Source organism: Motacilla alba, chromosome Z (genome assembly GCF_015832195.1).
Source record: "Motacilla alba alba isolate MOTALB_02 chromosome Z, Motacilla_alba_V1.0_pri, whole genome shotgun sequence".
Classification (NCBI taxonomy): Eukaryota; Metazoa; Chordata; class Aves; order Passeriformes; family Motacillidae; genus Motacilla; species Motacilla alba.
Genome location: NC_052046.1, coordinates 50,012,352 through 50,038,888, shown reverse-complemented (window position 1 = coordinate 50,038,888; position 26,537 = coordinate 50,012,352). Strand labels below are relative to the sequence as shown.

At 41.7% G+C, this 26,537-nt stretch overlaps 1 protein-coding gene and 1 long non-coding RNA gene across 6 annotated transcripts in view; one reads left to right on the top strand and one right to left on the bottom strand.

Moving 5' to 3' along the window:
• LOC119696204 overlaps nucleotides 1-21,621 on the bottom strand; it is a 27,023-nt gene extending 5,402 nt beyond the window's left edge. For 3 of the 5 annotated variants that reach the window (XR_005255536.1, XR_005255534.1, XR_005255533.1), the window contains exons 1-3: nucleotides 15,565-21,621; nucleotides 5,611-5,660; nucleotides 2,751-2,918 (exon numbers count right to left, since the gene is read on the bottom strand). This is a non-coding gene — a long non-coding RNA (uncharacterized LOC119696204). Of the gene's footprint in view, nucleotides 1-10; nucleotides 2,919-5,610; nucleotides 5,661-15,564 lie in introns of those variants that run through there. The other 2 variants (XR_005255535.1, XR_005255532.1) reach the window with 2 other exon arrangements.
• Nucleotides 21,511-26,537, top strand: CTSL (cathepsin L). The gene is given in 9 exon segments (XM_038125909.1): nucleotides 21,511-21,600; nucleotides 21,602-21,627; nucleotides 21,931-22,066; nucleotides 22,418-22,540; nucleotides 22,635-22,790; nucleotides 22,969-23,193; nucleotides 24,769-24,937; nucleotides 25,223-25,340; nucleotides 26,129-26,537. Coding segments are annotated over 9 exon segments (1,128 nt in total). The 5' UTR covers nucleotides 21,511-21,525; the 3' UTR covers nucleotides 26,229-26,537.

Below are 26,537 nucleotides of genomic sequence, written 5' to 3'. Positions count from 1 at the left end.
AAATACCAAAATATGGCATCTGGTGAGGAGAATAGATGTGCACAGAGGTTTATGTTTTTTCTTTATGGTGTGCTAGACTTAAAGTATCTTTCACATTCCACCAGTGAAAGACTGGAGGAGTAGACTTCATAATCACAAAGGGGTCTCACTAAACTCAAGTTTGATGTTCATGTGTAGTTGTACTACTGCATTAAGCACTAAGGGGAACATTCCTGCCTCTTTCAGAGTTCATTGGACTACACTTTTTTATTTCCAGAAGTGAAGCCAATATACATAAGAATTTCTGGAAAACACTTGTTTTCAGCAAATATTTATCATCATCATCTCTGATGCACATTGTTTTTAATGTGTTTCAATGAAATCTCTAAAAGAAAAGTTTTCTCCAATGGAAAACATAATCTTTGGCAGAAATTGTCCATAAGGTATTAAAAGAGAATTTTCTGCCAACTGCTACTTTGACTAGTAAGTGAAACAATATGCAAATTGTTTCTGTTGTTGGGAAAATTAGTTTCAAAATCTGGTATTAAAAAACTCCTGTAATCCACTATCAATCTGAAGCCACAACTCATTGATACACATCTACCACAGTGGAGTCATGACTTCAGTGTGCCTGTGCATAACAGACAGAAGATGTGGTGGTTTAACACAAGCAGGAAATTAAACCCAAATAAACCACTCCCCTTACCCCAAAGCCTCCAGTAAGGGAGGGACAAAAGCGGAGGCTATGGGCTGAGAGAACAATTTATTGAATGCAAAAAACAATGGAGTAAGAAACACACAGTAACAACAAAATGAATACCAAAAGTATATCAAGAGAGGTGTTTTGCCTACAGAAATGTATTCACCCTCGGGAACACAAACAAGAGTGCAGATGCTCCCCACAGGTCATACCCACATGGCTTCCCAAACAAAGGCACTATGGCAACCTTCCCATGCCCTGCACCAGTCCGGAACAAGGGCCAAGAGAAGGAAGGGGCGGGGGGGAGCTCCCACAGACATGGCTTCCCAATACCTTCCCACTGGAGAGGGGGAGGCATAAATGACACCCTTTTTCTGGGGCAAATGGATTTTTCTGCCAAAGCCATGCTCCCAGGCTTGATGTGGGAGGTGTGGAAGAGCAACCTGGGCAGGCCCACTGCAACACTCAGCCCCACCTCTCCCTGCCACCAGCAGAGTGTGAAGGAAGACCACCTTCCCTAAGAGGAATTTAGAGCCTTGCATCGTACAAGCACATATACACAGCAGGTATGAAGACTGTTATGCCACTGCAACCTTATTATTAACATCCACCCAGCCCAGAGCCACATTCTGCATGAGCTAAAGTGAATTTCCATTTGTAGCTTGGAGAAACTGATCTGCAGACCTAATCTCAGGCAACTCAAGGGCTTACATTTCTATGCCAGTGTTGAGATTAACCTCAAAAAGTAAAGTGTGCAAACAGTGCTAATGACAATTTTGGGAAGGAGATCAGTTGCATAAACAGTAATTTTAGTTGTAACAAGAAACTGTTTGCATTCTCTTTCTGCAGTTTCCACTTTTAAAACTTATGTGCCCGGTGAATTAATTTGTCTTTTTCAAATCAAGTATGGAAATCTTGTAATGTGATTTTGGCTATATTGTGAAACAAGACAACTAAGAAATTGGGCTGGAATTGCTCATTGTAAATATTGTCCAAGTCTTTCATGCCAAGAGAGTCTGATTTCTGCCTCCTCTACTAGGTAGAAGGGTTTCCTCTGTGTGCCCAGCAGAAGACTCTACTGTGGACCAGAGGGTGCTTCCCAGCACTTAAAAATCCCAGCTGGAGACATACTATGTCATGTTTGTAATTCTGACAAGGCCTTCATTAGCACTGCCAACAACAGGGATTTTTTGAGTGCTCTGTTGCCATCAGGCGGGGTGTGGTGCAAAGTTATTAAACTGCCTCTGCCACTTAGTTTTCATCTGACACATGCTTAATTGTGAGGATGTCCTTCCTCTTATTAGTGTTTGAATCAGTCCCACTGTTGATGAGAAGTGTGGTCCAAATCATGTTATACAGTAAAAAGTATTTAAAGCCACAGCCATAATATTATGGTAGAGGTTCAGATGACATGTTGTGTCCTCACATTTCCCAGCATCAGCCAGAAATAGCACTTTCTTATTCCTGATGGGCAGAGATGCAGTAGTTGACATGACAAAGGGACTGGCCTGGATGCCCCTGTGGGGAGAGGAGAGCTGCAGTGTAACCCATAAGTAAGAGAGACTTTATTCAAAATTCTCTGTCATCTCCTGCTATTTCTATTAAATATACAGAAGGAAACTGGTATTAAAGGTGGAATGGGAATGTGAAAAAGAAGGAAATGTGTGAATTATATGGCTTCTCAACCTTGTTGAATGCTTGGGATTATTATGTTCTAGTAGCTCTAGTAGCTGTTGATCAAAGGCGCAGTGTTCAGATGCTAAGAACTGAAATCAGAGTCAAGGGTCAAAAAAAGGTTGATGTTTTTGCATGAGGAACAAATTTCACAAGCTGTTTAGCTTTGCTATATCATAAATAGCTATAGTACTTCCTTCCAGCTTTTAATCCATCAGGGCATTGAATTACAGTGACAGTTTCAAATCTTGGAAGCCAGATGTGCTTCTCCTAACCTCTGCTCCCTGAAGCCTACTTGTGATTGCCAGATCCAACAAGCCAAGTAAATAAAATGCTTTGGGGAGTTGGAATGGAATAATTAAGTGTTGAAATAAGCTGACTAGAAAATGGCACTCACCTTTGGAAAACATCTCCACTGCTTTCTGCAGGGAGCAGAGACAGTTTTAAATGGCAGCTGGAGGCAATGACAAGTCCTCTTTATTACTCCCCATTACTCCCCATGATGCAGAAAGAGTCTTGGGAAAGGGAAGCCCTCGTTCATCCACAGTCTGGGTAAACAAGGCACCTGGAAAATAAGATAAGCCACTCTTTCTAAAGCCAGCCCATGTTCTGGTATGGTTTCCTGGAGAGCCCTGTACGTCCAGTTCTGACAGAGTCCCTTTAGAGTGATTGCAAGAGGGAGTCTAATTCTGCCAGCTTAGTAAGTGCTGTGTTCAGCTTACCTAAGCTGTCTTGTAAAAGTGTAGTTAGTGGGAAACAGTAAACAAAACTAAGCATGCAGCAGCTAACGTTAACTACACGTTTGGGCAGAGAGGAGCAGGTGCTCTTCTGGATGATAGCCACAGTTCAAAGCCTTAGTCCATGTGTTTTGATCAGAAGAGTGCTGGCAACTGATCAACAAATGTGACCAAGGCTGACGTCTCCTGTTTGGTGTTGGTGTGTGAGAGTGCATGTGTGTTTATAGCCAGAGTCAGGACAGATGACAGTGGTTAGGTACTCTGCTGCAGCAACTTCTGTGCTTCTCATATTTTGCTTTTTTCTACTTTTTATTTTTACCTTAGTCCAGGATGTTTTGGCAAAAATGGAGAGTAATAGAGAGTTTATATAGGATGTGTATATGTAATGCTAGGTGTATTAGATTCTGGTTGGTGTGAATCTCTGCCTAGCCTGCAACAGAAGAGATTTTAACTAGGTTCTGCCATAAGTCAGCACTCCAATCCCAACACTGTAAATTTTGATAATCCATTTTACCTGGGTTTCTTAAATTAATCTAATGCTATGTTGCACTAGAAGGGGAAAACCTGTCCTATCCACCCTTGCTTTGCAGTCTTTTGGGTTCACACTTAATACCTGGCATGCTCAGCCAGTTCAGCTCACTCATCCAGCAGGAAGAAGCTGTCACTTGGCTTTGAGGGCATTGTTTACAGCCCAATGAGCTTGCTGCTACAGCTTAGAGCAGAAATGAGTATTGACAGAAGAGGGAAGGGCCAGAATGTCTTTTTTCAGCACTAATCCTGGTTCAAATCAGCCTGAACTGCTTGGTAAACCACACCCATAAATATTTTCAAACCATATAAAGGTTTAACTTCAGTATTTGTTTTAGGTAAAAGTATTTCCATAAGCTCTGGTTAAACTGTCTAGATGCCAGTGGCTCTTGGCAGAATATAAAACAGTCCTCTACCCACTTCCAGGGAAACAGCAGCTATTCCAAATCCAGAAACACTAGCAGATGTGATGTGGGAAAGCCTGTACCCTAGAGAATGTTCAACCAGGAAGGCAAGTCCTGAGTACCAGCTGCACCTCTTCTGGAGAGGACAGCACCACAAATGCAGCACTGTGTGATTGACCTCTCCTGACTCACGGCACTCTCTTATGTACCAGGTTACTCCTGTTAGAAAATGGAGAGTGACATCCACAGCCCTTTCCTTCTCTCCTCAAGCTCCTGGGTACAGCTAATTCTGGTCTGTTTGGTGATGAAGGCAGGGTTAGTACTGAAGAAAGGAAAAGGAAGTTTTTTGTGCTCTTGACTGCGCCACAGGACTCCTGTGCTGAAGTCACACAGTCCTTCCTTGACCCAGCTCTCTTGTGGTGGGCTGACAGTCCTGCCCTGCCTGCAAGGGCTGAGCTGCAGCTCAGCTGAGGGAATGTTTCTGAAACTAGTTCAAGTTTCAGTGCTGCAGAAGCTCTTGGGCTTTCAAATGACCATTACTTTTGCTAAGCTCCTGAGAGCTTTACAGGCTGTGCAGGTCCTGCAGCACTGTCACAGGTGCAGGACCTGTGCAGATGTGAGCCATTACCACCCCACCTCAACAGGGCCTGGACTGTGACGAAACAAGCACTGGCAGGAGAGAGGCTAGATGGAGGTGTGGATGAAAACACACAGAGCATGAAGAAGAAATGCAGCACTATTAAACATTTTTAAGCAAAACTCATCTATCATCTGTCCCCCTTCATCTTTTTCATTATATCCATCAGATATTTTTAGTCTATTGGCTTTTGGATTTGTTGCTTTCCTTTCAGTCTGAAAAGAAAGGGGAAAAAATACACATGCTTTTATAGGTAGGCAGCACCTGCTGCAAATATTGCTTCCTAACCCAATATAATGAGCAAGTTTAATTTTAAATTCAAAATATTGTTACAAAGCAAGACTCAATTTTCCATTTATTGCACACCCAGTACCACTGGTAGTTTCAAGACCTGAGTCTACTTCACTCTTTCTGGGTTCAATTATCCATTAAAAAATAAGCCAACAAATCTTGCTATTCTGTCAGTGAGTCAGAAAGCACCTTCCTGTATTTGAACAAACCCTGATGAATTTAAGGGATGTTCTGTGAACCTGCTTCTGAAGAACAGTTTTCATTTAATCTGCTCACTCTTCGCCCTCAAAGTGGCAGGGTTTGCCATGCTGAGGCTGGAACATGGCCCCAGGTGTCTGCAGGGGCCATGCTCCAGGACCAGCCTTCCAAGAAAGGCACCACCCTGAGAGCTAGAGCAGATGTCAGCTTAGACCCCAATACCAGGTCAAGTGTGACCAAGGATTAAGGTATTGCTTCTGGATGGTGGGTTTCCCAGGTACTGCAGCTGGATACCAGACTGTGGACAGTATCACACCTAAACTGTTTCCATAGATTGGGGTGAACTTACTCTCTGAGTGGTCCACATTTTCTTACTAAAGAACTTACAGCACTTCTCACAATTTGACCCTGCTTGCTGGGAAGAGGGCATTTTTTGTGTAACAGTATCAGCTGCAAACTTACCAATGATGCATCCTCCTCACATTTCTCCCTGTCCTCAGATGTTTTCTGCACTGTGGGGAAGATACGCAGATTGGAAAAGTGACACTTCGTGTGAATGGAGGATGGTATTCATTTTTACAACTTCCAGAGTCTTTGTGTCCCTAAGTTGTATGTGTAATAAAAAGGAGTACGTAAAGCTATTTGTAATTGTATTAACATGTATGTTTTGTCTTTTATTTACATTAATTTATCATGGCTTTGGAAATCTGAATTTGTGAATTATTTCCTCTTCATGTATAAAGCAAATGTACACACCCATCAAAATAAATAAGTAGAAAGGACTGGGCTGTGCTGTGGGGAAAAGCTGTCCAGTTCACGATAGGCAAAGGATCTGTCATTGCTTCCGATGTAGATAACAGCCCAAAAGTGCAGAGGTATAGCTTTTACCTCTCCGGCAATTAAAAAAATACACTACCTAGGATATGAGATACATTTGCAATGACTTAAAAGACATAAACATGAAATGGAAATTAAAAGAAACACGAATTGTTCAGGATAAAGAAAGATGAGGTTGACTGAGCAGGCATTTAAAAGATGGTTTATCGCAAAATCAGTCTCATAGAATAATCACATTAGAAGCCATACATTAGAAGCCCTGTATCAGAAGCTGTTATAATTCTAGTTACAATGTCTTTCATAAATTTCTTATTCTAAATTTCCAAAAAGCTCTCTAGAATCTTCATAACCAATTGCTAATTGCTATTTTTTACATGATTTCCCACAATACATCTTCTTCTATCCAACCATGTAACTCTACAGAAACTCATTGTTGAATCTTCTACTTTTTATCAACTCTATAACAAGTTCTATTGCTAAACTTTAATTGTATTCTACTAGCTTGCTTAGCATATTTGTTCACTTATATGAGGCCTGTATATACTTGCTGAAAACATATTTCTGCTTAAACTACAAATCTTTACTCTTATTTCACATCTGTTCTAATTTTAGTCTATTCTAAACCTTCAAGCCTTCTCCAAGGTCTAAGGTCAAACACTGTATCCATCTCTATCTCTGAGCCTGTATGCTCAAGACTTTGGAAGATTTCTGTGCCTGCATTTCCCAGAATTCCTTTAAGTGAAAAACTAGAGACAGGTGAGAAGGCAAAATGTAAGCAGGCAGGTTTGTCACGTAAGCAATTCTTCCAGGCTCTAGATTAGTGATTTTTCTGTGTTAAAAACTATGTTTTTTCTTTTTTTTTTTTCCTGCTTAAATGTTTATGGGTGTTTTCTTTAAACTGTTCAAAACTAGCTTCAATAGTTGAGTACAGGGAAAAACTAAGAGAACATGTAGTGCTAAGCAGAGGAGTCACCCAACCAGCCTGGGTGAAGATACTTCCCTGCGCAAGTACTTTAGGTAGGAAAAACCCACTGCTTGTCACTGAGCACCTTTCACCTTTGAGGACTAAACTGAGAAGTGCAAATGTTGAAGATTTTGTTGGAAGCAAAGATCTTCTTGGAGGAAGTAATCTGTAGACACCCTCTTTTCTGATCTTATTTTGCCCTGCTAAGACAGCCAGTAAGCCAGGCTTTTTCACTAACTAGGTATTTATCGATATTATTAGGGCAGGATAGAGAAAATAGTGTCATATTCTGAAGCTGAGTTTCTGTAAAGAAACAGGAACCTGACTTTTTGATTCCCTCAGAAGAGCTGTTTTTGTGGTGTAAAAACATGCAGCTCCCACTGGTGTCCACTGGAATTTGCTGAGTTTCTAAAAACCGCCTTTTGACAGCATCAATAACCAGGCATACAAAGCATCTCTGATGTCTTCCTGGCTGTAGCAGTTTGTTTATCCAGTAGCACTGAGAGAATAACATGCTTATTATCCTTAGAGAGGTAAGGAGGCTTCCAGGAGCTGGCTGCAGTGTACAGACACAGGCACTGTTGCTGGCTCTTTAGCATAGATACAGGCTCAGTCTTGTCATCAATGAGGAGTGGGAGGGAGTGTAAGGGACTTTCAGAGAGCATCCTCAAAGGGCTCTAACATGGTATATGCCAGCTAAAAGTTTCTTGTAATACCAATTGTCACATAAAAGAGAAGAGAGACTGCAGATGAATAGAGAGAGATAAGCAACTGTGCAAACCCCAGCCTTTTGTGAGTCAGTTACAAGTAACATGCACCTGGCAGTGCAAAGATGCTTCCAGCCAGCTCTTATACTGCTCTAAGTTAATATAGCTCCAGAGCCAAGAGCAGCTTTGACACTTGCTTGCTCATTATTGAATGTTAGAATAGTATTTGCTGCTGGTTCTATCCTAAAAGGCATCCAGACCAGAACTGCAGGTGCTGCACTTTGGTATGAATCATAGCGTAAATATTGCCACAGTCACTGCTTGTCACAAACAGGTTTATTTCAAAATGACCATTGCCAAATTCCTCCTTTGCTTGGCTGTTTTACAATTCTTCCTCGATTCCTGACAGCACATTTGCAGTTGAGAGAGATGGTCTTGGTTTTGTCCCTCATCACCCTTGGAGACACAATCTGTACAATTTACAAGGTGAAAGAAGGTGAGGGCTCTCTCATATGACCATTCCATAAGATAAACAAACATGATGATTTCACAGAGGTTTTTTGTTTGTGGGTTTTTTGTTTGTTTTTTTTTTTTTTTTTTTTTTTTCGCAATATAACCAAAAATCTATTGCATCCGATTTCCTGCACAGCCTGTGTGCAATGCATTCTGGTAAAATAAGGGGAGGTGTCTGGTGCAGGGAGACCCTGGAGTGCGCTGCTGCGCTGACTTAAGTCTCTGCCTGGGGACGCAGCATTGCACAATCATCAAACTGCATAGCACAGCTTGCCCTGACCCCATCTCCTCCCCTCTCTCACCTCCTGTCTGTCTGTATAGGGGCTTCTGGGGAGATACAGAGGGCATTGCAGCAGGAGGGACACATCTCTCATCAGACCTCCAGCCATCCCCCTCTCCTTTGCAACACAGTGCCCTCAGGCTGTAAGCCACAGTAAGAATCCGGTAAACAAGAGCACAAATCAAAAAACAACATTGTGACCTATTTAATGGGAAAAAGACTGTGTCGACCCAAGCTACTGGCAAAACTAGTTTCATTGCAATAGCTGCTAGTCATGTGTGAGCGCATGTATTTAAAGCCCAAGCTAGCAGGGCTCCTGCTCCACACTTTTAAACATCTCTGTGAAGGCTTGGTTGGATAAGAATGCATCTAGGCATGCTGTTCTGTGTAAGGCAACAGTTCTGCAGCAGCAAGAAAAATCTGAGAGCTGTTTCTGAAAGGGAAGCATAATGCCTTTCTTGATCAAACATTCTAGGTACCCTATCTGCCCATGTTGGTGGTGCGTGGATTTACCCTTCTGACCAGCCTCCAAACCAAAGAACATACTACAGAGGACACTGCTCTCCACTCCATCTTCTGCTGTATGCTTTCAGTTACCTCCTCCATGCAGATAGAGAGCTGGGCAGCAACATGGGAAGAAGGAAAGGAAAGGTTTGCAGGGATGTTTACAACATAGGGGATGGCTTTTGAGCCAAAGAGAAGGAGGACAGGCAACAAACCAAACACATCTATTCTAGTCTGAGGAAGCTCCAAAGAAACCAAATTATTCCAGTGACAAAAGACAACTCTAGAGAGACAGTAAGACAAGAAAGCGTAAAGCAAGGCTCAAGGACAAGTGAAAAAAAAAGCCTTAAGAAGGTCTATGTAAAACAGCAGCTTTGATCTTCTGCCCTAACCCTGCCGGTTTCCACATCCAAGTAATGTGACTGCTAATCTCATCTGTGAGCAGCATAGCTTCACCAACTCTTGCCTGAAGAAAATGTTCAGCTTGTAATGCTAATTTAAGTCCTCAGTCTGGACGTTTTGGACACTGGAGATAGATATAGATATAGATATAGATATAGATAGATATATATATATATATATATATATATATATATATATATATATATATGAAATATTGCTGTAACACTTGTACAGGTTGAAAAAAAAACCAAAATAGTTATCCTCATACACTTCATTGCAGAAAGTAACCCTGGCAAAAACTGCTGTGTTGCTGTGTGATCTTCACAGTAGCCTTGGGACAGGAAGAAAATTTCTTAACAGTTCCACTTGGCCTCCTAAGCATACAATTTGCTTACACAACTCTTTGAAATTTGTTAATTTCTCAAGTCAGGTGTCAAAAAAATGTCAGGTTACTCTCCATTTAGTCTTCTGAGAAATACTGTCTTAAATTATACACTCTTCAAAAGACACTTTATTTAGTAGACTTAGACTGCATATATGTGCCCTATAATGAGTTTTTTATTTTAGAGTTCCTGAAATTCAGTACAGTGCTGGGAAAAAAAAATGATGCAGTGCATTACAAGTGCATAAAAGACTTAGCGTTATCAGCTATTGCCCAAGCAGATAAAAATAATTCTTCCCACTGAAGCTGAGGGCTTAGGTATTTAGGGCTTAGTCCTGCAAACATTCAAAAGTGTGTGTGTGTGTGTGTGTGTGTGTGTGTGTGTGTGTGTTTATTTTATTCATGTGAGTGAATTTATGGAATTATATGAGACCACTTCTGTGGATAATAGTACAAGGCATGGTTTTTCAGTGTCTTCAGAACATGACTGGAATTTCCTGCCAAGTGTAGAAATGCCATCTGTAGAAATGGGAAAGTCTTCTATTTCTAAAAAGTGTATTGGATAATGGATTACTCAGACAATATATTTACCTTTAACAATGATTCTTTCATCTTAACTGCTTTTCTAAGATGTTTTCTTGGGAAATGATTGATGTTTATTGTCATCATCAGTTTCTGCTACTGATGAGAAACACATTATCACATCATACTTGGCAGTCGCAGGATGCTCAGTCTTTACTGATTTCACTTACCCCAGACTTTACCGAATCAGAAACAGCCAAACAGAAAAGAAAACTCATCCTGCCTTTGCCTGTAGGATACCTGCTTGCAGTGCGAAGTCTTGAGCTCTGTAGGAGCAAGGATATTGCACTGCCCATTTACTTCAACATACTTCAGTTTCTTTACAAAAGAAGCACAGGTAGGAATTGTTCTTCTTAGCTACAGTTTATCAATTCCAAGAATCTACCTAGACTTCCGTAATAACACAGAGCTGTGGGATCTTTTGCAAGTAAATGAGAGAGCAGCTGTGGAGACAGACATCAACACAGATGGCAGAAGAAGTGTAAGGGCAGAACCAATGCATTTTCTTTATGTTGGGACTCACTTTTGTCTCCTGTTCATTCTTTTCTCTCTGTACCTCTTCCCATCCTTGCTGAGCAGGTGAAAGCTGTGCCAGATTGGACCTATAGATGCCCAAATCAGAGAACACTGCAGTGCAGCTGCCAAGCACCGGTTTGTGGCACTTGTGGTCTCCCTGGCTTTCCCCCAGCAGAGGTTCTGGTTTGGTTTCTTCTCTCCTATCAAAATAGCTGCCATCCAGGCAAGTTGGAGATTTCTCCCTTTCACACCTGACTTGTGATGGCTAATCACAAGATACAAGATATCATCAAAAGATACAGCAGGGAAATAGACACGTGGATGATATGGTGCCCTGGGTCTTATATTCTCTATGGGAAAAACAAACACAAGGTACTGATGGTCTGACTAAGGGAGTGGAAGCAGGACAAGCGGGAATCTCACCATTTATTCTGCATTGTCTACCTAACAAAACTCTTACACAAAACTCTTACTTGCACACTTTCAGCTCAGCCTACATTAGGATGCATGGTAAGGCACTGTGTGCTTCACTATGATTCATGTGAAACTTGCAGATTTTCTTGACTAGGAAGGTTGTTTGAAAAATGTGAGGTAGCCCTGGTGGTTCCCAGAACCAACTGGAGAGAGGAACAAAACGGAAATACAGGGAAAATAGGCAACAAGCAAGAGAATTATGCATATACACAATTGCAAGTACATAACTGAAGGTAAGGATAAGGTTGTCCGGGGACCTGAGGATAAAACCATTCCTTTATGATAGCATTCATAAAGAGCCACCCACAGGCCTAGTATCTGCAGTCTTATAAAAAAAACCAACTCACTGCACCCTGCAGCTGAGTGGCAGTGAATGTACCTTTGTTCCAGTATGTGAGAACAGTATACTCTTGGATTTCTCTGCTTGAGGAAGAGAACAGCAAAAGGGCAACCAAGACCTCACTGGGCCATGTCTGTTATTTTCACCTTCAAGCCTGTAGTGAATTCACAATGTGGAACTACATCTGAGCTGAACTGAAATACAAATGCAGTAGACGAATATTTTATTTTCTTTCCAGTGTTTAGCACAAAAAATGCTTCAAGCTCTTGTCAAAGAACATACTAGCAATTCACCTTTAAGAAAATAAAACTCAGATTTTGGCTTTCATCTTCTTCCACTAAAGTTTGGGCAGTGCTACAGCAACACATACGCTGATTTGTCAGCCCAGAAAATTTGTTTCTGCAACCAGGCTCTAGCTAGGAAAATATGTAGAAACAAGTCCTGACAGCTGTGTGGAGGTCTTATAGAGACACTAGTCCTGAATTATTTTCAGGCTTGATTTCCTACTCCCTCACAGGTCTTGGTTAACAAAGTATTTTTAGTTAATGTTTGTGGAAGAGAAAGGTGTTTAATCAATGCAAAATATTGCCTTTAGTAGTGATACCACTACAGTGAGGTATTTTGTCATCTTTTTTTATTTCATTTTGATTATCTTCAGTCAATATCTAGCAAAAAACACAATGTGCATTAACACAATAGCTAGGTTGTCTGCTGACCTCTGCTTTTCTCAAAGTGATAAGGTAAGGCTAACACTTAATGAAATCAAATTCGATAGAGTGAATGGTCTTGGTGATAAAGCTTGGGGACAGGGGGGAGGAAGAGCTTATTTTTGATAATTTAATTTTGAAGAATTTGAGGCATAAAAGAGCACTATAAAGGACTATGAACTGACTTGATGGGTGGAAAACTAAGGGGAAACATTAGAAAATCCTACATATTCTGCTTAAGCCAACTATCAGTCAGTTTTAGCAACTCTGTCCTTTGTCTTCATTTTCACTCTGCATCAGGAGCCATCAGCATACAACCTTAGTCATCTGAGGGAAGATTAAGAGAAAGACCACTGATGGCAGAGGGGGCTCAGGGCTGAGGAGATGGACTTCTTCCTCACTGAGGTTACCGCAGAAGGAGCAAACAACCTCAGTGGCACTGGGTTTGTACAGAATCATCAGACAGACACAAAATTTGCCTTGAGTCCAGGTGAAAAGGGCATGTTACAGCCAGAGCTAAAACATGCAGACATATCCATGCTAGACATTCTGGTATCATTTAAAAATATGTTTGTATTGATTCCAGTTTGAAAGCTAACATGAAAAGCCAGACAGTTGTCTGAGTCAGAATCTTCTAAACTATTTCTGAAAGACTTTTTTTGATGACTCTTCAATTTAATGTCTCCAGTCCCCTTCAGACAAACAAGGCAACTGAAGACTTGCATACTGGGCAATAGGCAATGTAGTTCTTAAATGTGGCCAAATACAGGAAGAAGTATAGGCTTGTCCCAGCTGGATTTTGCCAATTTTGCTTGGCTTTTCTTTCAGTGAGAAGTAAAGAAGAAGGGAAAATAGCTTTCTACATGGTATTAGAAATCTTACTAGACAACTCAACCAAGTCTCATCTAGTATTTGATTAGAGAATACTGTTGTTTTAGTTTTAAATACTGCTTCAAGGGGAGATATTTTTAGTAATATTATCATGGAGCATTTTAATTTAAATTACTATAGTACATTAAATACAGAATACCACTGAAGTATATTTTCCCATTAATAATTGACCCTGCTTTCTAGGAATTTTAATTTACAGTCCATGAATGGTTTAGGACAGTACAAACTCAGTCTATTGAACAAAAGATGAAATAATATGTGTGATCTCATATTTGAGTTCTGGATATATTTTTTCATGAAACCCAGGAAGAAGGTAGCTGTGCCAATATGGAGCCATTCTTAGGTGTCCCTGCTTTGTTACAATGTAAGGCTGTTTAGAATGGATGTCCAGCTGTGCTAATGTAGTAGTACTGCCTGGAAAAAAAAGTACAAAACTCAAGCTTATTTGCTAGGGGGAAAAATTTTTAAAGAGTAATATTTTTTTATATATTTGCATTAATATTTGCCACTGTAAATATAGTCAAAATGGTCACAAAATAAGGGTGTTTTAGGTAAACTCTAGACTGCTAGTATGTTGATTCTTTTGTATATTTCTTCACTTTCTTTCTCCCTTCCTTCCTCTGTGTCTGTCTTCATCACAGTATTTGGGGATTAACCTTTTGCAGGCAGCTTGTGAATGCACCTAGTTCCAGATCCAAATGTCAGGATTCAGGGCCTCTGAAAATTTGCACTGAAACCTGCACCAAGGAAAGCCTTTGTTAACAGACATGGTAGCTGGAGCAGACTGGCAAAACCCTTAAACACAGCCTCTGTTTTGAGCAGTTACTTGTTTAGCCAACAACAAAGTCCTTAAAAAAAGTCAGCTGGGGGAGAGGAAACAGGCGGCACTCTGTTTGGATTGCAGTGTGTGCTCAAGTGTCTGCCCTTCATGCTAATGGGAGAGCTTGGGACCACTATCGGGGGCCAGAGAGCAGAAGGCAACCCAGGTACACAGCACTGGGACAGCCTCTGAACAAAGGGGTTTCATCACCAACTTTCCAGCCATGGGCAAAGGCCAAATTTTTTGCATTAGGTCATGGATATGGTCAGTAATGAGTTGTTTTCAGGCCAGTGTGTAAAACAGCTTACTTAGCTAATATCCAAGTCTGACTTTGAGCAATAGAGCTTAGGGAGGGAGGAATCTGCAGGTAGAGTACACTGTAATGTGAATAGTGAGATTTGGCTTTAGCAGGCCCCAATATTACACAGGCCAGCACAGCTGTAAGCTGCTGTAGGCACCATCATGATCACTCCAGGTCAGCCCACTTTTCTGGTAATGTACATACGCCTATAAGAGCAGAGGAAGACTCTGGTGACAAGGATGAGAAGTGATTCTATGAATACTCTCTCAGTCACTCACTGTGCTTTTCTGCAAGCCCAAGGGCAAGGTCTAGTAGAATCCCTGTGGATGTTTCCATATGGAGCAAGAGGAAATTGCATAAGCTTACATATAGCTGCTTATGATACAAGTTTGAGAAGCAGTATTCTGCCCTCAGCTCTGCAGCTGCTGCACCATGTATGGCCTTGTCATGGAGCCATCAAGACACTGCTGTGATGAAAGAGTTTCCTAAAGTATCTTGTTTCATGCTGGCCACTAACTAAATCGGCTTCACCTCATATCCAGATGAATGTCCTCTTGCACACACTCACTTTCAGTGGCAAATGAACAACAGAAGTAATTTGCCTTCTGCTGTGCAGTCCTGAGGCTTGTGGTGTATATTCAGGACACCTCATGGGCTAAGGCTGACCAAAGGATAGATCAAAAGAAATTCTGCTCTACTGATAGCGCAAAGATTCAAATCAAGAACATCCTTGCTGGCCATAAAAGTTCTACAAAAGACCTAGTGTAGTGTGTCTGCCACAGTGCTTAAGAAGTTATTAAAATATTTGAAATTATAATGTAACTTTGGTAGCAATTGCCGGCATCCTGAGGATCAATGGGCTGACAATACTTCAAATGAATCTCAGAGACTGACAAGGCAATGCACATTTCACTCCTATATCACATGTATATTTATATTCCCCAAACTAGGTAACCCTGGCATTTACCTTGACTGGAAGAAATAGAAGAGATGTGATGCATTACAATTTACAATGGCTAATTGTGGTATTGAAGATCCTACAGTGATTTGTTCATAGTCATTCAATTTCAATGGCCACAGCTGCACATTACTGCTTCTTCTTTCCTCAGTCTTTCTGTTTGTAAAGCAGAAATAACAGCAGGTGTGAGTCACCACTGCTCTTACCCCAAAAGCACATGCAGTCATTTTGCTCTTACCTGATTTTCAGGAAAACAAACTTTTGACCCATATTCGATTGTTTCAATAGCCTCTCTCCTCTTCTGCAAGCAGCTTTTGTTTAACCTTCTCTCACATGATCTGTTAATGAAGCCCAGCCTGTAACTTTTAAGTTTAAAAATAATTCCTCACCTCACTGTCTCTAACCTTATCATGGGAAATGCTTTCCAGCATGTCAGCTTGCACTTTAGACACTACAGCTCCAAGAGACAGAATTGTCTTTCATGCTATGCAACTGTTTACAATGGCTTGCAGAAGCACAAACATCATAATCAAACACTGAAAGATTTCTGCTTCTCTGAACTTTATTACTATTTCCATCTCAAAATAGAAATGTTGGATCATTAAACCAAAACAAAAAGTGATTTCAAATATTAAATAGTATGTGAAATCCTACCCACACCTTCTTTGAAATCTGTTAAAATGCTTTCACTGTGATCTGTAGAGTACTGATGGGCAGTAAAAAATTTATCTCGGTCAGAGGAATCTTATAATACTGACTGGATTTACAACTTCCAACTTGTTAAAATAAAATTTTAAATTAGGAGAGTCAGGAAATAGTTAATACTTTTGAGAAAAAAATTTTAGTATCCTTCTTAGTATAAGGAGGAAAAAACACCAATTACCTTTAAATTTTAGACAAACATCAGTACAATGTGAAAATTATTCTATATTTGTAAACTTCTATACCAACAATTTATGATACTTCCCTGCATACTCCCACTATTTCCCCTGGTTAGCTTTCAAATCTCCCAAAACACAGAAATTACTACCTGCCAGAAATCAGGAAGAGACATTGAGTAATGAATCAGGAATCAATCAAAGTTTAGAATTTTAAGCATGTGAGTTACACAATGGTCAAAGCTTCAAAGCTGACTTCAAACTCAGTATTTAACCTCTATAAAAAAATAAGGTAAAAGAAAAAAGGAGAACAAAAAACCTCTTTTTCCCCCCCACACATACAAAAAATACCTTCATCAAAAAACCTCACAGAAACAGAGTATTGCTTATGAGAAACCCTAACCCCGAAGTAGGGGAGGACCCCCACCCGGTCTTTCTTGCAAGGCAAGCAATCCCTTGCATCATTTCCCAACTCCTGTGACTAGGTGAGACATTGAGATGCAAACGAAGTCGTCTCTGCCTCGTGGGCCAGCAGAGAAGCTGGAATGTGGTTTCTTATCTAGCACTTGGGTGAGGAAATGGTGATTCTGGTAGATCACAAGACCACTGAAAACAAAGAAGTTCAGAAGGATTGTGTCACTGTTCCTCAGCCATCTCCCAGGTCTTCGGAACACTCACAGAACTTATCTGGGTTCCCTTGAAGCAAATGCTGCTTCCTTTTCTAACCTAAAAATGATGCAACTAACCTCATTATGGCTTATGCTCCAGCTGAAGCAGTTGGAATGTTGTATTTTACTAGGGAGAATCCAAAACAAAGATTCTTAAGAGACTACTAATGAACGAACGTTGTTAATCCCAGAGGGACATTATAAAGTCAGGAGCCATCTCAAATTTGTGGTGAGGAATGCCTAGGCTGGGGGAGAAAGTTGGTTATTTTCATGGAACTGCACAGAAGAAGAGAAACCACTCATGTTTATTTGGTAGCCTTTTTCTCAAGCATGCTCAAATCAATTTAGGTAAAAAATATCTGCAGTTCCTAAAACTTTTCTGAGTGTACCACTAATAATAAGTATTAAAGCAAGCAGCATAAGGATATCCCTACTGCAATTGTTTTCTCATATCCTCCCAGCTTTCTGAAGCAGTCACTCTAGTTTTGGAAATTTACAATGCTTTTTTCTTGCAAGAAGAACATTTACTATAAGGTAGAAGAAAATCGTCATAATTTTTTAGAAAAGAAATTTGGCCTGTATTTTTTAAAGTTTCATTTTCCAAAAGACAAGTATGACTGGCATTTCTTACACACAAATCAGACTCTGGGATGTAAAATCAGCACAGTATTCTCTGCAATGCAACTCTGACTTTCTAAACTGGATCAATTTTTGGCTAAACAGAATATGAATTTTTAAATTTGTTTTTATTTTCTTTTTTTGTTTGTTTGTTGTTTTATTTTGTTTTGTTTTGGTAGCACCTAATGGAAGCTGGTCGGTAAAAGCTCGCTATGAAATATAGTAATTTGCATTTTAGGCTATATGACATTGAAATACATTTTGACTGAGACCATACTCCTGTAGAAATCTATTCTTAAGCCATAGTGTAGTATGGTGAAATGACAGAAACTAAATTGTAAGCTAGAGGACTTTAATGTTTGTATAAACAAACAGGTTCACATGCATAGCTTTTTAAGTAAGCCAGTTCAATATTTTTATATCATGAACAAAAATCCTGAATTTAGTCTCAGTAGTAATTGATATCTCCAGCACTTTGATTAAATAAAATAAATGTCCCACCTTTGCTATTCAAATAAAATGGCATGCACAAAAGCCACTTGTTTTTATTTCAGTAAAGATCATGGCTCATGAGTTAGATTGCTGGTCTAGGGGAGCTGCTTATTCACACAGTCTTGTCACAGTTGAGTGTGACATAGCTTATTCTGTTAACATTGCTCAGATGGTTTTTACATATTGCCAGCCTCCTGTAGCTTGGCAAGTCGATTGCCATTACAAAGGAGCTTAGCTTTTCTAATTGCTGGATCGTCTTCTGGCAGATGCAGATTGGTCCCTTCCTCTGTGTATTTGTACCAGGAGAACGAATGGTAAGGACTTAAAAGTACCAAAAAAGTTTCAAAGTCCTGGATTCAAAGAAGTAGATTGGTTCCAAAGGAGGAGAGAGCATTGCGCTGCACATATGTGATGCAGCAACTTGTGCCGTACCAACCACACTTGGAAACTGCAGCAGCACAGTTGATTAGATCTGTCCCTGGAGATTCAATGCTGAATTGACTCCTTCAGCTTCAGGGGCAACACACTGCTATGCAAGTTCTTGGCACTATTTGGAAATGTATAGACTCTGTTATCTGGTAGCTTGTAGGACCTGATAGCTGCAGTGGAATTGGCACTTTCTGGCTGTTGCAATGGTGGCATGACTAGTTATTAAAAGGTGTTGCTCCTCTCTCTTAAAAGAGTGGTATGTCTTTAGCAAAATACCTGGAGTTTTATATATGTAGAGTTCCTCAAAAGCTGAGGTTTTTAAGAAAACAGTTTGGAAAGTTATCTTCTGAAACTGAGACATTTAAAGTAATGGACAAGTGTCTTCCTTCCAAGTTTTGATCTTTGGATTATTGCAGACACAACACTGACTACTGTGATTAGCATGGCTAACTACATCTCCTCTGGACTGGATGGTTTCAACTGAGCTTTTAAGCAGAGGAACTGTAGGAGCTCTTGATTTCATCTCTTCTCCCTGCTAACATAGAAGGAGTGCATGGCTCAGTCCCCACAGAGAGGTTTACAATATAGCAAAGGCTGCTAGGGCTGGTGTGACTGTAGCATACTGTCACAAGGCTGCACAGTTAAATGCAAAATTATTTCTATCAGTATCTGCCCAGTTATTACCTGTAACTGCTGCCACTGATCATCTGTTCACTTCAGCAGACCATCACCACACTGGGCTTACAGTTTGGCTTGTGAACACATCGTGGCGCACAGGCAGGAGCGGCAGGGACAGTAACAGAGGGATACCTAGTAGCTGTGTAACGTGGTGTTTTACCTTGCCTGAAATAATGAACAGCTGCTGCAATGTGACTGTCGGTGTTCACGTTGATACATTATAATAAAATTCTCGGAGAGGAAATGTGCATCCAGGAGTTGGAGGTGGTCCTAGTTCAGCTTCCTATCACAGGTTTCTAAATGGCCACTCTTGTGATGACCAAATTCTGACCATGATGGTTGCTGTGCTGGTTTTCCTTGCATATGCTGACATTTTTCCACCTGGGCTCTCAAATGTCCTTAGCTAAAAATCTAGGGAATTGATATATCCGCACAACACTTATGACTCAGTACAAGCCTAAGTCAACATGCTGAAGATGAAAGTATTCCTGTCTCCTTCAAGGATTTCAACAAATTCTCAGCTAAGACTGCCCTATGAACAGTTGTTAAATAAACTGGTAGGGTGAATTTGTCTTCATATTAAAAAAGTATTTGACTCCTGTGTGTGTATGTGTGGGCGTGCGCGTGTGTGCATGTGTACGTGCACCAAGAGTGTTCAGGAGGAGAGAACAGCACAGTGGTATCATATGTTAGCTGACTGCATGGTAACTTCCCCCAAGAGACAAGACCTCATATCATCTAGAAAAGCATCAGTTTGTCTTCATGCATCTCAGGGCACATTACAGAACAGCAGACATGTGACTTATGGTGCAAGACCTTCTGTAATTTAGACATTACCTCCTGTCACACCAGCTAAACATCTTGTCCTTTAAGAAAAAAACTTATTGTCCATAGTTCATTGATAATTTACTTGTGGTCTTTCAATGCTCAGTCAATACCAGATACAATTGCATACACAAAGCTAACTTAAACAGGACTGAGAAATCCAATTGCACAAAAAAGAAATCAGCAAAAAGCTGTTAAGTATTTTCAAATGCCACACATCTCAAAAAAACCTCAAAACTCAAGAAAAAAATCCCTTATTATAAGTTAATTGAACTAGGTGATGTTATATTTAACTCTCCTGAGGCATTTAAATGTGAATTGATTATGAAGTGAAAAGTTCTATGCTGGAAAGATACAACTGCATAGAGGACTTGCACAGATGCTTTAAAAAGACAAGAGAATTCCTTCAATGTATCTGTATTTGGGTTTGTCAAGTTTTCTTAGGCCAAAGAATGCTCCTGAGATTATCTGGGTAAAGAAACATGTATTGCTTGTTTTAGCAATACACTGTGTGTCTTAAGACATCAAAAAAAGTGAGAAGTACATATCATATGATTTCTTCCTTTTCACTGTTGTGTAATAGTCTGCAAACCCTGATTTTTACACTAACTGTATGTTCTAAAATTTATAAGCTAAAGCCATCAGCAATGCTGCCTCCACAAGGGTTTAAGGGTGAACCTCATACAACCTGCAGTTATTGTACTACTGTAGACAAATTCCCTGTTAAAAATCGAAGTTTGTCTACAACTGCTTACATGAAAACCAAGTCCACCCCACTAGTATCTCATCTGTGCAGCAACTCCTGGTGTCACAGTGTTTTCCAGTAGGTATTACTGGATGTTATGCACATAAACACCAGCCACAACCAGTGTTAAAACACCTTTTACCGAACTTGGGTCCAGAAGCAGAAAAAATAAAAAAGGAAAACAAAGAAAAAAACAAACCAAAAACAAAACACCAAAACAAAATACCCAAAGAAAGCAATTTTCAGATACGAAAACATGGGGGAATAGAAGGACTTTCCTGGAAATGTTTCTGGCAGCAGTGTCACCACCATGCTGCTGCGCCCAGTGGGAGATACTATGCTTGATGCCAGCCTCATGGAAATGGCACTGCCGGCTGCGTTCTACGAAACCTCTGGCAGAAGCGCAAAGGCAGCAGCTGTCCCCGCCGGGAGGAGCGGGTGGGGCTGCCGGGGGCACCCACGGCCGGAGACCACCAGGGCAGCACTGGAGCCGCCGCCACAACCTGACCCGAGCAGGAGCCCTCACCGGAGCACACGGACGGCGCTGGGGCTGCCCACACCCGTCATACGCGTCTCTTTGCCTCCAGACTTATTTTTTACTTCGTTCTGCCAGCTCCCCATGTTAAGGCCCTCCGGGTTAAATTCCACCAGGGTGCTGCCACTATCTCCGGCCCGACAACGCTCGGAGTAAATACCTGGACAAACATTACCCAACCTAGCGGCTCCGGCGCTGGGGCGGGCCCCCAGGGAGGCCCCGCATCGCCCCCGGGCGCTCCCGGCCCCGTCCCGGGGGTGATGCGGGACAGCCCCGGCAGACCCCGCCCCGCCCCGGGCCCGGCGGGAGGCGCGGCCCGGCCCGGCCGCCAATGGGCGCGGCGGGGCGGGCACGGGCCGGGATAAGAGGGACGGCAGAGGCCGAGTGTTGCCGGGCAGAGGAGGTGGGAGTTCAGCGGAGACCCTCGAACGCGGTGAGCACGGGATGCGAGGCGGGGGTGCGTGGAGAGGGCCGGTCTTGGTCGCGTCTTTGTCCTGCAGCGGGGCGGTTCCTGCCGGGAAGGAGCCGCCATTCCAGTCGCTTCCTCGGGAGGCTGCCGACTGCGTACCCCGCGAACCGGCCCCGCCGCCCGGGCTTGTTTACAGCCGCGGCCGAGGGCGGGGCGGGCAGCTCGGCTCCGGCCGATCGCTGGCGGAGGACGCGCGGGCGGCCTCGGGTCTGGCATCCCCCGCGCTCGGGACGCCCTGCCTGACCGCTGTTCCTCCGTCCTCGGCAGATCGGCCAGCATGAACCCGTTCCTGACCACGCTGTGCCTCTGCTTGGGCGTGGTTCTCGGCGCGCCGAGCCTGGACCCTGAGCTGGACGACCACTGGCAGTTGTGGAAGTCGTGGCACAAGAAGGACTATCATGAGGTGAGCCCCCGGCGTACGCGCTCTGCTGGGCGAGCGCTGAGCGCACGGAGCTGGGCCCCACCAGCTGAGTCATGTTTGCTTTGTTACAACGCCGGCTATGGGCAGGGCTTGGGAAGCATAATCCTTCTCTTCCCAGGTTCCTTTCCTGTGTTTGTGTGTTGACTCAGCTGCACTGTACTCGTTGTTTTTCTTATGAGGGCGGCAAAAAGATAACCGCTTAACACCGTTCACGCTTCCCACTCGAGTAGGGGACATTTACCCGAATATTATGAGCCTTAGAAAGCTTGTTGTTGTGCAAGAAAACTTGGTTTGAAATGCCTCCTTGAATTATCCTGCTTTTTGTCCCCTTAGAGAGAGGAAGGCTGGAGGAGAGTGGTATGGGAGAAGAATCTGAAAATGATCGAAATCCATAATCTGGATCATGCATTAGGAAAACACAGCTACAAGTTGGGAATGAATCAGTTTGGCGACATGGTATGTGTAGAGACATGTAATGTACAGTTCTAAGTAATGGTGTGTAATAGATATAGCAGTAGATAGTGACTGCATATATTGATTTGTTTTTCAGACAACTGAGGAGTTCAGACAGCTGATGAATGGTTATGTACATAAGAAGTCAGAAAGAAAATACAGAGGATCCCAGTTTCTTGAGCCCAACTTCCTGGAAGCACCACGATCAGTAGATTGGCGAGAGAAGGGATATGTAACTCCAGTTAAAGACCAGGTACTATCTGATGGTGAATTTCTAACCAGTTACAGGTCCAGTTTCCTGGATGCTGCATCCACTTTCATAGGGTCAAAACACAGTACCTGCTTGATGGTGCCTCGTACAAGCTTACTAAACTAAGCACCATTTTGTAACTGTCTGGGTTTGTAACTTACGATTTCACTTTATACTTCAGGGTCAGTGTGGCTCTTGCTGGGCTTTCAGCACAACAGGAGCTCTTGAAGGGCAGCACTTCAGGAAAACTGGCAAACTTGTTTCACTGAGTGAACAGAATCTGGTGGACTGCTCTCGCCCTGAGGGGAATCAAGGCTGTAATGGTGGTCTCATGGACCAGGCTTTCCAATATGTACAGGATAATGGGGGCATTGATTCAGAGGAATCCTATCCATACACTGCAAAGGTAAGTGGAATAGCTGAACTTATGTTGCAGGTGTCATATCTTTTTCTGTGGAAAGAGTTGGGAAACACACCTAGAAAGGAAAATGTCTGTAGAGATCAGTGCATCTGTAATTCCTGTTGTGTCTTTGCTAAGAGAATTAGCATGACTGCTAGCCGTGATAGGAATCACATATTGAGGTCTTTGAGGTCAAAATCTTGACAGACCAGTTAGAAAAACTGGAGCAAGTATTCTTGTTCCTCCCCCTCGTTGTTGCCCTTCTGTCATGCCTTATCTTGGTTGCCACACCAGACCAAGAACCCAGCCCTTGTCAACAGTGCTACTTAGTGGTAGGACAGCAATTCATCTTCCCGTAACTGACCTATTACAGAGTTGCTACCTATAGACCACCTAATTCTTATGGCTAGTGCCAATTGGATATTTAGCAACAGTAGTTGTTAATGCCTTGAGTTCTGTTTCTGGACTAAGTGTGCATAAATGGAGATAATGGACAGGCTTTTAAATCCCTGTAATGATCTACCAAATGTTAAACAGATACAAGAGAATGAAAGAGCAGTAGTCAGTTTTGGTATCACCTGAGAGCCAGTAGTTTGTGTTTTTCACCTTTTAAGAGTTCTGCTTACTGTAGAGGATCTTTTCTTTCAGCTTGTTTTGTGTTGTCTGAGCAATAGCAATACTGTTTGTTGTGAACAGCATTGGATCTGAGTTCTGTTCACCTGTGCCCCTGTAATCTCAACTCTTTCCTAATCTTGGCTGTTGTAGAGATCACAGTTATAGGAAGTGCCTAACTTGCTGAGTATGAAAAGTAAGCAACTGAGCTGTAGTCTGTGTTCATTTAGTTGGGGAAACAATTTTGGTAGTAACCTATAGTGCAGGTAAGGGAAGGATGTGCTTGCTTGAATTGGTTTCAGTTTCACATGACCTGACTTCCAAACTAGGCCTCACTTCTCTCTTGCTGTAAATGTACATGACATCAGCAGTGTTGGCTTCACTGTAAGAATCAAAGGAAAAAAAAAAGCCAAAAAAACCCCCACCTAATAAAACAAAAAACCACCCTACTAGAAATACCACAAATACTACCCCTAACTGTTGTATGTAAGGTCATATAACACAAATTCCTAGCTTTCAAATAATTCTGTACAGCTTTTCAAACTATGACATGTTAAAATTGTGGATTTTAAGTGCTTTCTCAATGAGCAGTTTCTGGATTGCTTTGTAATTAATGAATACTTGGCTTTCTTCCATTGCCCATTAATGCATTCTTTCCTTCCTGTAAAGATACTTGTCCTGCCAGCCAAAGAGGGCAGAGTTCCAGAATGTGATGGCCCTCTGCACCTCTAGTAAAGTTGGTGGGGACTTTTTGGGCCCTGCTGTCATTTACTTTTTCTGTACTTTTTGGGAAGCTCAGAAGCAGTTCTTCTCTATTCGCTGTTATCCTTGCAAAGTGCTCCTTAGGCAGTTGAATCCTCTTCAGTCCCTTGCTCTCAAAGCAGCAAAGTCACACAGTGTATGGTAGTTCTGTGCTCACCTGTGTGTTAAATGGAAACCTGTGTAATAACTACGCCTTTCTCTACTTAGGATGATGAAGACTGTCGCTACAAGGCAGAATACAATGCTGCTAATGACACTGGCTTTGTTGACATCCCTCAAGGACACGAAAGAGCTCTCATGAAAGCAGTTGCAGCTGTGGGTCCAGTGTCTGTTGCTATTGATGCAGGCCATTCTTCATTTCAGTTCTATCAGTCAGGTGGGGATTTGTTAATTACATTTATTCAGATAACTGGGTTTTTTTTAATTACTCAGTACTCATTACCCTGCAGTTAAATAGAAAAAGAAAAACCAGGTATGATAATTTGGGAGTCGTCTTTATTCTAGGTCATGCTTTTTTCCACATGTATATCTCTAGTATATGTGTCTACTTGTCCCTCAGTATCAAGAAGCTGTGCAACGTTGGAGTCAAAGTACACAAAGCTTCTTGTGAGGGATAAGGGTTTTGTACAGATGATTTTGCTCATGAGTGAATACTTTGCAGGTATCTACTATGAACCAGACTGCAGCAGTGAAGACTTGGACCATGGTGTTCTGGTTGTAGGGTATGGCTTTGAGGGGGAAGATGTAGATGGGAAGAAATACTGGATTGTTAAGAACAGGTAAGGTCTGTGTCGTGTATTGGGGGAGAATAAAAGGATATTTGTCACTTGTAAGGGGAGAGGTGGAGACACTACAGTAATTAAAATCTGTATGTGGGAAATCTGGAGATTATTTTCAGATTGTATGGTATGACAAAAGGTAAAATCCAACTTGTGCTGCTGGCAGCCTAATAAGTAAGCTCAAGGCAGCCATCTTATTCTGGTTGTTCAGTTAATTTAAGGGAGCTCAGTGCTGAAACAGCCTGTGAACCTAGAAGGTAATAATAAAGCAGGGGAGCAGGAAGAAGCCTGCTTATGGGGGTGTAATGGATTTTTTTGGAAGCAGAGTGCTGCTCACTTCTGTGAAATAGGATGATACTTGAACTTTAAAAATGGCATTACCTCCTAGGTTGGAGGGAAAATAAATTAACGCCGAAGGGCACATCACATGAGCTTGTCTCATGTTCTCAGCATTACTGGGGCGCCACCCTCAAATGCTGTTTGCAGCCTTTGACTTTGCTTAAATTGCCTGGGAGCAGTGTCTGAGCTTCAGGCACCTGTAGTCAAGGTTTGCACATCAATGTGACTACCTCGTGAGAGAATGACTGCATTCTTCAGTTCTATGAACTCAGGATGCCTCCTGGGATGCTTTTAATTGTTAGAAAACACTTAAGTTTTTGGCTGCAGCTATCTTGGATTTTCTCTACAAATGTGGAAGGCAACAGTTTTCAGTTTTAAATACTTAGAAGGAAAGGCAGTAAATACGTGACTTCTGAATATATAAACAAGCCCTTTGTTTTTGTTTTCAGCTGGGGTGAGAAGTGGGGTGACAAAGGATATATCTACATGGCCAAGGACAGGAAGAACCACTGTGGAATAGCAACAGCTGCTAGCTATCCACTAGTATAATTTGAAGACTGAACATTTCAGTACAAGAGGGGATTTAAACTGAATGACCAAACCCATGTTCGCATGTGGTAGCCTTGTGTCTTTCAAAACTTAACTTGATTTTTAAAACTCTTGAAGTATATTTTACATGTTGGTGACATGCCACTCGTTTAAATTAATGTAAATGTTGGTATGTAAACAGCTTGTAATATTGCCAGCTTTTGACTGCTTAATCCAATAGATTCTTTGTATTTTTCCTTTTTTTTTTTTAATTGCAATATGTCCAAAGGTTTACTTTTTAAATAAATACTTAAATTCCACTACATACAT